Genomic DNA, 11,980 nt, shown 5'->3' with positions numbered 1-11,980 from the left:
ACTTTGGAAAAAGTTATTAATTTATAAGATAGCTCAATATTGTTTTTGCTCTGTTGAAACTTCAAAACTATTTAACATAGTACCTGGCCTATTTCCTACCACCTGACTCTTGTCACTAAGCAGATGAAGTTATTGGGATTTTGGGGCCGAAATGAATAGGCCATAGGACCCTTGCCTAGCCCAGGAATGCCTGGTCCCTACTACTGCACAGCAAATTGTCCAGATGGCCAGATACAGAGGAGCCATTGGATTAAATCATATGGGATGGAGGGAATAAAATAAGTGATTAACAGGATCAGATATAACTTTCTCTTCAGACATCTGAACTGTTTTGGTTTCCTCATGCACTGTCAAGTTAGTCTATGATTTTTCTTTCAACTTTTTTAAACTAACAGCATTTCTTCAATACATATTCAGATTCAAAGTAGTGCAAGGCAAGGTTGCCATATTTCCACTTAACTGTTTAAAATTATAAACATAACCTATATTTAACTTTCTTTAATATCAGTTCTTTAATCACATCAAAATATGCAACATTCCAATTTAAATTGACACCTTTGTAGATGATGTAATCATTTATTTTACCTGTCCCAATACTGACACATGCAACATTTTAACTGTTGCTATTTTTATATCTCTAAGTTAAACCCAAACAAGATCCATGCTTTTTGCTCTCACTTGCAATTACTTTGCTTCTTTAAAGATTTTTCACTAATTAAGCAACCTAGTGTCAAAAATTTGAAGACACCCTAGAAAGGTGTGGTAAAATGGCCTTCTTCCCAAGTTTTTTTTTCTTTTTTTCACATTAGCTCCTCTCTGTATTTGACACCAATTTCTTTTTCCATTGGGGAGCCCAAGATCCTGTACGGTTTTACGTCATAAACAGAATTATCCAAAACATGTAGAAACCTTAAAATATCAAATGTCTACATATATTAATTACTAGATCTCACAAACTATTACACAGCTCAAAATTCTCCACAGAAAAGACAGTAGGTTCCCTTACTGTTATATGTTTGTCACATACATACCTCTCAACCTCTTAGTGCAAACATTCTGGGCAAAGGCCCAAAAATAGGGACATATTTTAAATATTGCTGTTATAAACTTAAGAAAGTTACTACAGTAACAGGGCTTGTTTTAACATGCATTTACTTAAGGATTTGCAGTCTAAAGCTCAAATGTATGCCATTATTTAGTGACATCAATCCTCAGATTTATCCTACTGATTTGCCAGAAAAAACACAAATTTTATGAGGAACAGACCAAAAATATGGGCAAAAAATCTGGACATTCTGAGAAAATCTGGGCAGTTGAGAGGTATGGACTCACTAACATCCCTTAGTGCATGATTTTCCCTCACATCGTTTCTATTTTTAGCTAAATCCACTCCAGCTAAGTTGAAACTGCATCCTGTTTTAACTCACTTAGATTAATCATTGCCAACACTGCTTTTCTTTCTAAACCTTAATTCTGGCCTACTCTTATTGCAGGTACTTATATATAAACCTAATATTCTGCTAATAAATAGAATGATCATACCTGGTAGTTTTCTTTTGTTAACTGTCTCTATGGCTTAATTCTTTTTCTCCAAATGTTCAGATAGTCATTTTTGTTTAGCAATGAATTCTGTATTGGGATATGCAGCAATATTAAACATAATTCATTCAGGTCCACCAAAGTCCTGAATAATGGACACTAATATATCTGAGAAGTTGGCATTTGTTTCAAACCCTTACTCATCTAACTCACCTGTTTTCCAAAATTTATAAATTTTCCACAGCACATTTGTTCTTTGAATCCATCATTCTTCAATAGATGATTTCTGACTAGTGAAGTCTAATTTCTGTTGGACTTGTAACTAGCTATGATTACATCTTTCCAGGCTCCATACTGTTTAACTGGTTCAGACTCTTACATTTCACAATACACAAGCTATGATCTTGATAAGTAATCATTTTTTTGCTAATCAGCTTCAGTTACTCATAAGAGGCAAGCTCGAGTTTGCTGATGTCTCTGGGGTGGGGTCCTTAAGACAATTTCCTTGTTTTGACTTTACAGTATGCATTGTTGTTTACAAGCTCACATCACACCATCAGCATTATTGAATGACTGTGCTACAGAACTTTTTCAGTTACAGCATATTTAGGAGTATCAGTCCTACTTATGTGCATTTTTAAACTCAATTTACTGCTTTACTGATGACTTACACATCCTTACTGAGCACCTGTATTTGGAAGACTGCTGGTATATGAAGGTAGCCCAGAACTGATATACTTGTTTCACCCTGCACTAAATGATGTTTCTATTATTTTAAATGAACTAGATGAAGTTATCTGCAATAAGGATTGAAATCTAATGTGTTGTTTCAGTCTTGCGTCTGAATGGGTACATTTGCAGGACAAGGGAGATAAGAATGTTTTACAAGTGGCACCTGCGTGACTGTAACAGTCTGTAAATAAAGGCAGTCCAACGCAAGTACTCAAAGAAACTCCGTCTTCTCTTAAGTGCTTAATCTTACTTTCTTTTTTTCAATTACACCTGCAAAGTTTAGCTAGATATATTACACTTTGAACTGACAGTCAATGAACAGTTAGGGTGCAAAGACACCTGGGACATTTATGTTTATTTAATGTGGTCTTGATCTGCAAAACAGTCCACTAAAAAAGGGGACTGAGCACTCACCAACCCAAACCTAATGAATTTGCTGCACATCCGTAAATCAAACGGGACTAGCGCTACCAATTCCAGGGGCCTAAATATGGCCTGCAACTTGAATAGGACCTGCTGGAGGGATATGTTTATCTCCCAGCGAGTGCTGCATCTTTAGAACAGGTTAACAATTCGTGTGAAGCAATGCACCTCTATGACACTGTTCAAAAGGAACCTGGACAAGTGGATGTGGCACCGTAAATTTTTACCAGGGACAGTGCCCACAGTCCTCCTGGATACGGGCAGTCATTAATAAATACAATCCTGGGTATTGCCTAGAGTATCTATGGTATTACATTGAGAAGAAATGGCTAGGTTTGAAATGACCGCCAGGTCGATAGCCTAGTAACCTCCTATGATCCTATGAAAAGGCTGATCTAAATTTTACTGAAGCCCAAACTGACCATGCCTCCAGCATGAGCTGAAACTGTTTACCTTCAAAATAAAATGGATTCCATCATGCCAAATATTGAATGCTGTCATTTCATTATGAACTACTTTGCAGCATAAATGATCACCACTGCAGGTATGTAGCTCTGAACACCTTTAAATCCTGCATCTACTGACACAAAACAGTGTTATATAAGTGGGAAAACTGTGCTCTATAAAGCTAAAAACAAGGCAGTGATGTGTCCTGACAATATCCCAGGATGCTTCTTAAATAACTTGAAACAAGACCTATCAGGCCTACTAGGATCTTTATTTAACTACAGCCTTCAGACAGGCTTTGCCCCTGGGGAGTGGAGGGCAGTAATGGTCACCCTTCTACATAAAGGGGACCACTGACAGACCCAGGAAATTACAGCCCATAAGTCTGACTAGTCTCATATGAAAGACCATGGAAAGAATAATCATAGACCTGATAAACAATGACATAAGAACACTGCAAACATTGTCCTCAGTCTAGTTTGGCTTTGTCATGGGCACGCCATGGCCTAAAACTAAATGCAAAAAAAATAATGCATAATTACACCCAGCAAATTACAGCACTAATAGCACACCCCTAAGAGTGGACCCAGTGGTGAGAGATTTAGATATACAGATAGACAGTAGCCTGAACTTTGACCACCATGTGTCCATGCTGATGAGGATGTCCTTCTATGTGGCACAATTTTTAAGGACATGACAGCCAGATCCAAGGAGGTTATAGTCACACTGTACTTGGCCCTCATCAGACCAATAATTGAGTGCAATGCATCTTTCAGCAGGTACCTGACTAGGCACTTGCAACAACTGGAGTGACCTCAAATGTTCCTTAAAAAAATACAGGTATAAACATGTCCTATGCAGATTGCCTAAAAGCCCTATCCCTTTACTCTGTTTCCTATTACTAAGGGGTGATCTATGCTTCACCTACAAGGTGTTCTCAAATCCGGTCCTCATGGAACTGTTACACATCCACAAAACAAGCAAGACAGGGATTACCTGATGCAAAGATCTAAACCTGGCTAAGCATTAGGATTACCAGACCCGAGGATTTAAGCTTGGCCTGTGGTGTGAACAAAACATGCTGGAGGGACAGATGTGTGTCTCAGTGATTATCCATTCTTCTGGAACAGGTTACCCATTTATGTGAAGCACAGCCCTTCTCTGACCCTCTTCAAATGCAATTTGGATCACTGGATGGGGAATTTGTAATTTAGTCCGGGGGGGGTTGCTATGTCCCTTATGGACAGCAGCTGTCTGTAAAATAACCAAAGGCATAGGCACGAACCTAAGCCATCCTCTACCCTTAGGTACTGGAAATCTGGGTACTCCAGGTAATAATGACTAAGCGTTTAAGGGCTCTCAAGCTGTTAGCCTAGTAATCTACTATGAACCTATGAATTCAGCTACCAATATCAATGTTTCCTTGGTGCTGTCTGATGGGATGAGATGAGACAGGGCAGTCACATGACCACAAATCCCTGGTATACCATGCAAGGCAGAAGACTTTGGTAGACTTAAGCTGGAAAAGGAGCACTAAGGTCAGAAACCGGAAACACAGTTTTATCTTATTTTGATGTTCTACCAACAGAATGTCCTTCCGCACTATGTATTTATTACCTTCTTTTTGTTCTAGCCCCAAATAATCAGATGCAATCAAACATATGGGTGTTTTTTTTTTGTGGGAGGCTGAGTCTTCTTTCTTCTGTTAGTGCAATTTGTGGTTCTAAGAAGATGTGATTATAACACCCTATCCTTTCATGCAGAATCTTTCTACTTAATTAGAATGACATTACTCAGAATCTCTGAACAATGTCAATAACCCTTTTTTCCAATGACATTCTCTGTTCTGTCTGCTTAAAGCTTTAAGCACATCATAATAAATACTTTCTTCTACATCAACAAACAGTGTTTATGTTAGATTTTTATATTTAGGAATCATTAGCTGCAGGAACTTGCCCTCATTCATTTACACACACACACACACACACACACACACACACACACACACACACACTCTTTAGCGCACTCTCTGCTTTTGACAGTGGTATCTTTTTTTTGTTTTGTTTTGTTTTGCCATTTCAGCCTCAGCAGCTCTCTAATATTACACAACAAAACAGTTGTGAATCCCTAAAAGCTCAGTAAGTTCATAGCTGCTGTGGGAAGGAAAGAAGGTAGCTTTGAATGACAGCACATGACTCAACCATATCAAGTCAAGTCCAATAGTGTAGTTGCAGTTAGTAGTTAACTAGTTAGTGTAGTGTAGTTGTAATTACCTTGGGCAAGCTCTTTGTTAGAAACAGACTCCTAAAAAGGGAAGCATGAGTTCTGGTGTGAAGTTCAGAGACAATCCCTTGTAAAACTATGCCACATGTACTGCAGGGGAATTACAATAGTGTTTATTGTGGTAATGAGGGTTGATTTAAACTAACATTTAGAGCTTCTGTAGATCCCAAAGGGAAAGAATGCAAAAAATATATACAAATCTATTTACATAAATGTATAAAGTTAAAATACTATCATTTTCATTGCATGCTTCAGTCATATACAAGTACGGTGCCTCATTTCTGCAATATCAGTTGGTGTCTGTGCCCCAAAAAAAAAGTTTGTGTAACTGGTGTTATATGTTTGCTGGCATAAACTTAGAATTTCTTCAGCTGTTGAAAAGGCACTTTGGGTGTGTGTTTTGAGAATAAAGATCATCAAAAGTAATTTGTATTTGACATGGAGAAAGGACAAAAAATCCATAAAAAATTTCTGTGCTTTTTTTTCCAAGTCTACGGGCACAGATTAAATTCTGATGACCATGTGCTAAAATGCTGCATGAGAATCTGCCTAGTTCTGCTAGCTAAACTATTCGGTCACATAATCTCCTGGAGATGACATGGAAAAATAAATCTTCTAAAAATAAATCTGAGAATCTGCTGAAAATACTGCCCTATCCCTCTGACTGCCTAATAACCTGAATTATTATGCAGTGGACAACATGGAAATTCAGTACAACAGAAGGTAATAGTATAAAGAGTGAAGATTGCAGTTGTACCCTCTTGTGTGTAAAACATTTAAAACTATTTTCAGCAACTGATGAGCCATTTCACTTCATATAGCGTGTAAGCCTGTGTCTTCTCTTACCATGTCACCTGCCTTACTATTGTCATGTAACAGTCTTTGAATGGATACCATCAGAGCCTCACCCCTCTGCCACATGTGGGGTTGTCCTGTCTGTACAGCACTGCTTAACAGCCCCCTTCCCCCTGGTCACACTCCTATACAAAAATGGTAACTGTCAGTAATACCTCTTTCATCAAAACATTAAGATGCAAACAAGGAATGGCCTGAAATTACATTATTTTGGTTTACATAATTGCGGGAGGGGGCTGCACTACACCTTCAAGTTCACAGAACAGGGAGTCAGAACTCAAGTTATTTGTATCATCTTCTGGTACTTTTCCTCAAAGAAGCAGATGTATACATCCAGACACAGTACTACTGCAGTGATGAAAATGCCTTCAAATATATTTACATGGTTGTGCTTTTCCACCTACATACTCTTATATTCCATCATCTTAACATGCCATTCCTGGAATATGGTTTAAACTCTTTTTGCTGAAAACAGTAACACTTTTTATGAATGGAGTGATCTTATTTTAATCACAAGCAGGCTCTGCCTCCCGTACCTGTTTATATATATGCTTGTGCATGTGTTTGTGCATCTGTACGTGTGTGTGTGTCCGCGTGTGCGTATATATACATATATATCTATATATACATAGGTGTGTGTGTGTGTATCTCTGTACACACACACACACACACACACACACGGAAAACATAATTCTGCTGAAAAGCTGCGTACCTCATGTCTGTCCTAGCTACTGTACAATTTATTCAGTATTTGTGCATGTATGGATATCTACTGTAACTGCGTGAGGCATGCACACACCTTTTCACATTATTCTTAAAAGACACACAATAGGGCATTTTGTCCTTTCTCTTGAATCTCAGCATCCTTTTGATACATCATATTCTCCTCTGCTGTTAGTTCCTTTTGGAGCAACATAAAATGCACAAACAAAATTGCATACCAGCTTCAAAAAAAAACAGCCTTTCAACTTTCAGCTACCTGTTATGTGTAGTTTTCTAGCAAAGATAATCTCTACTATGCTAAGAAAATCAGTACTTCCACAGAATTTTTGAGGTCAGTATTACTTTGATTAAAAAAAATTATTGTACTGCTAGTTAATTTCTGGGTTGTGCCTTTGCTGTTACATATGGAATACTACCTAGAATTTTTCAATAAAAAAGTCCAAATCCCCTCCCTTTGCACTCAAGATTTTCTGGGTCCTCACTCTCCATAACTAGAGATGTGCCACATTGCATGTAAAAGAGAGGTTCCCTCCTCATCCAAATTTAGAACCCAACAGCAGCTTCACAGTTGAGAATCAAATGGCCTTATTTCCATCCCTCACATATAACAAGGTTCTGCAGATGTCGTTTTCCTTCTCATAAGGGACACCAGCAAAAGCAGTAGCCGTGACTATTCTGGCAAGTGGTCAAGGTCCCATGATGTAAAAAAATGATAGAATTAAATAAAGTACAGGAATACAAATAACATTTTGTTTGAAAGTGTGATGGGCGAACGCTGGCACAGTGGAGGCATCTAAACTTACTCCAGTCATCATCTGCTGAGATATATACTGAAACCATCACTTTTCTTATACGTTATTCACATTTATTTTAATAAAGCCCCAGCATTTCAAGATGAGTATTCCAGTTTGGTTCTTTGCACTTTCACGCTTCTCCTGTGTTCCTGAGTAAACCATAACATGGGCTGTTTTGATGACCACACAAGAAGTGGTTGCTAATTTTACAGCTTCAGGCATTTTTAATTTAACTGAGGTCTCTGTCCTGTGTTAATGTGTCATTTACAAGACCACCAACTAGAGAAGCAGTGTTAGGGTTTTTACCCCACCACGAAAACTTATGCTGCTGGTTTATGTACAGTCCATTAACTGTCCAGCTCCAAACTCTTGTCACTACATGCACAGGTGTGAGTGTACACCACAGCTGATAAACTGTCTGTTATATAGAAGGTCTCATTCTCCAAGCATTCCACACTTCAGGTCTGGGGGACAGAAATCTCATTACCTGCACTCTGGACATTGCTCTACTTCCAAGGACTATGGACACATCTAACAGTACTGCTGATGTAGTGAACTTTTATTCTGTGGATGGAATACTATCTACGTTTACTATATACCATGTGGTAAAGTTTGATCAAATGGCTGTGCTTTTTGCACAAATGTGTTCAGGTCGGAATGTATTTTTGTAGGAAAAAAAAAATCACAGTATTTTTTTTCCTTTACAGTGGAACACTTCCAGACAAGTAATAGTTGTAAATAATAAGCAATTTATCATTCAGCTTTTCTTCTTTTGTGTTAAAAAAAAAAAACATAAAATGAGCTACCCTGCCTCTTGAACATCACTGCAACTTCCAAAAGAGAATCACAATTTAGAAAAACAGAAAAAGCATGTCTTTTAAGGGCTTGTGTAACATTTTCTTCTCAAATCATCTGCCCTGAAATAGCTTCTGGTGTCCATTTCATCTGGAAAGAGCTGAGTCTGCCCAAACTTATACCTGGGGCAAACAAAAAAACAGAAAAAAATGATCTGTGGCTCTTTAGAGCTGGTCAGCAGGTTTGAGTTGGGTTTCCAGTAATGCATTTTCAGCCACTTTGTTCAAGAGAACAAGAAAGGGATCACTTTCTACTAGTGACAACAACCACTTTTGGCTTAATACTTCACAAATCTAATGACTTGTGCTGTTAAACAATGATTTTGTGGGGGTAAAAACTGCTACTTCATGTTGAAAACCATTAATGGTCTCTCCTCTCGCTTTTGCCATGGACTTTTTTTATTTTCTCCTTGGTCATCTCCTCCCTCAGACTGGTCATTCAGCTCTTCATCTGGGCTGGTCATAGAATCTCTACGGGTTTCACTGTTGCTGCTTCGGGAGCTATTTCCACGACTTCGGCCTCTCCTAGGTATAGTAGCCCTCTGATCCACATTTTCGTCCAGTAGAGGTGTCAGTGAATTATCTTCTGGGGAGCACACTGCTGTACGGCTCTCACTGCTACTTTGTTCAGTGTCATCCACATAGGCCAGCTTTGAGTAAGCAATATTTCCCGGTCTTGCCTTCTCTCGTTCCTCCCTCATCCTTTTGTTCGGTTTGAGCTCATTGACGTCTACCCCAGAGTCCAGACTTGCATCGTTGCTCCTATTTTTCTCACTGGTCTGAAGGTCAATGTAAGAATGCCTCACTTGAGAATTTGAACGACCTTCCAAGGACACAAACCAAGCTCTTGGGTGCTGCCTGACCCCAAGTTCCAAAAGTTTCTTTTCTGTAAGTGCCTGAAGTTCTCCATTAAGTTGTGCCATTGTGGACTCATTAAACAGAACAGGAAAAGTCACGGAGCCACCAGTGTGAGGACCCCATTTGCTGCTACAGTCCTCATTTTCTGGTATGGTTTGCTGCATTTGCTGAAACTGTTGCTGCTGCTGCTGTTGCTGCCGCTCTCTCTCTTGAGGCCCAAACTGGTGAGGCAATGTCATGCTACCTTGGCTTTGAGCCCCTTCCATTTCCTGCTTTTGCTCAGATGGTACTCCCAGAGCCTGGTCCCCAGAAGCATAGTTACTAGCCAGTCTCACATACTGAGCAGGTATGACTAGTGTCGGCACATTCCGGTACATGTTCTCCTGCATCTGGTCTATGGAACTGCAGAAAATGAGCTGCCCCGGTTGTGAAAGTGACGTTGGCCTAGCCAGATGATCAACTGACTGAGACATCATGTATTCTGAGGGTTTATTCTCCACTTTGTGTCCCATATAGTGTTCAAAAGGTGGTGGCAGTGGTGGCGGTGAAGGTGGCTCTTGTGTGTAAGGCTTGCTTTCATTCTTAGCATGTCTCCAATGAGTTTCTGTGCTTTTGTCTTCCATTGTTTGATGGGAAACCATTGAACTGTAACTTCTTTTATAATCTTCCAGCAGAGGTGGCTCATGAGAGCCTGGAACATCCACAGACCGTGCGGCCTTCAGTGGAAAGCTTTCCACTGATCTCTGATATTCTTCTTTGGACCCTGCCCGCTGAGACTGTGTGTCTTTCTTGTTATGATGTCTCGCCTTTTGGCTGGGTATCTGCTTGAAAAACTCTTCTCGAGAGCTTTCAAATTCTCTGGAAGTAGAAAATGCTGATTTTAGAATTGGCGTGTGAACATCTGTATCCCCGTTGGATGATGCAGTCTCTATCTGGCTGTTGCTGATTAAGTTAATATGGGACATGGAGGTACCCTGGTCCTTCTTGCAGCTGTCTACAGGAGATGGCAATTGTAGTTTTCTGTGCTGCTGTCTGGGTTTCAGACATCGCCTCCTAGTTACAAAAGACAGAGACAAAGGAATGATAAGAATCAATTTAACTGTAAGTAAGGAATTCAAACTCATACACAATACTAAACACTAGGAAAATGTGAATGAACACGTTATCAGTCTGAACTCTTACAGCAACATATCCAAATAACCACTCTCTTTTAGCTGTTTAGCAACGGTAAACATTTTTACTTATTAAAATTGTAATTTTCATTTAAAAGAATGGTGGCCCCATTTATGGCAGCAATAACATTTATCAAATGGTTCACAGTAAAATGCTGTACAATGCACTGATCAAGAGGTTTTCCTGTGAAGTTGGAGACCTTGTTTGAATATCATCAGCTCTCACGTGCCTGCCATGTAACCCTCAGCAAGTTTCTTAACTTTCTGGTGCTTATGGGTTGCCTCTGTATAAATGGCCAATACTCCCAATGGAATTTTATAGTTAAGATAATTAAAATAAGCTAATTCATTACCAGCAGCAAAAACTACCTATCGTACACAAATGATTTAAAGTTCAGTTCAGTTCCTATATTATGGTGCTTTTGTCAAATAGCTGGATACTTGAAAACAAAACAAATGAGATACTAAAAAGAGCTCTTCAGGTGGAGTAATGCTATATGTGAGTACGAGATTATCCATCACATTGCAGTGAGCACACTTGTACACAATAAACACACCAAATTCACTGCATCTCCTGTATGCGCTATGAAGAAAAGTCATCGTATGTCATGATGATAGTGCCATCATGGCTACTGAGGTAAACAAGGGATAACAAAAAAGAAAAAGAGAAAGAGAGAGAGACAGAAAGTGAAAAGAGTCTGGTTTCTAATTAACATTCATCAGAATGCTATAGAGTTTTGCATATTTTTCCTTTTGCTTACAAGAGGGGTAATCACAAGACGTACACTTCATAGCCAGTGTATCACATCCTAAAAATGAAAAGAATAATACACATTAAAACAAATTTCCATCACATGTCAAGCACAGTATCACCCTCACCACCTTTAAGACAAATCTCAATAACTGGATGTGCAGCCACAAATCTCTCCTGGTCAGTCTTCTGTTGCGGTCCTTGAGGCTGGAGGGACAGCTTGAATAAGGGTAACTGCACTGGCATGTAATGGTCTGCGGGTTGACTGCCTAGTTCTTAAGAGTGAACCCCAAAAGCCCTCATGATCAAATCACTAGAACAATGATACACTTCAAAAGAACCATTCATTGAGCAACCATGCAGACTGTAACAAATACAAAGAAAGCCAAACAGATGCAAATATGCAATACCTTCTGTTTACTCTTTTTCTACACTTGCACAATATCAAAGGCAGCAAGTAAACAGTGAAGTCAGGACTTGTGATGACAGGCAGTACCCAGTTCAATATAATGGAATGAAGGAATGTCACTGGGTCTGCAATCGGGTGTC

General features: G+C 39.1%; 1 protein-coding gene across 1 annotated transcript in view; it reads right to left on the bottom strand.

Annotated features, from left to right (window-relative positions):
* Nucleotides 1-7,004: 7,004 nt before the first annotated feature.
* FAM171A2 (family with sequence similarity 171 member A2) overlaps nucleotides 7,005-11,980 on the bottom strand; it is a 1,068,017-nt gene continuing 1,063,041 nt past the window's right edge. Inside the window, exon 8 of the mRNA XM_044055243.1 lies at nucleotides 7,005-10,561. Coding sequence (XP_043911178.1) covers nucleotides 8,992-10,561 — 1,570 coding nt within the window. The 3' untranslated portion in view covers nucleotides 7,005-8,991. The remainder of the gene's footprint in view (nucleotides 10,562-11,980) is intronic.

The sequence above is a fragment of the Protopterus annectens genome, chromosome 13.part0 (assembly GCF_019279795.1).
Source record: "Protopterus annectens isolate FY-2018-M chromosome 13.part0, PAN1.0, whole genome shotgun sequence".
NCBI classification, from domain to species: domain Eukaryota; kingdom Metazoa; phylum Chordata; order Ceratodontiformes; family Protopteridae; genus Protopterus; species Protopterus annectens.
The sequence above is the reverse complement of the archived record's forward strand: the minus strand, read 5'-3'. Positions and strand labels throughout refer to the sequence as shown.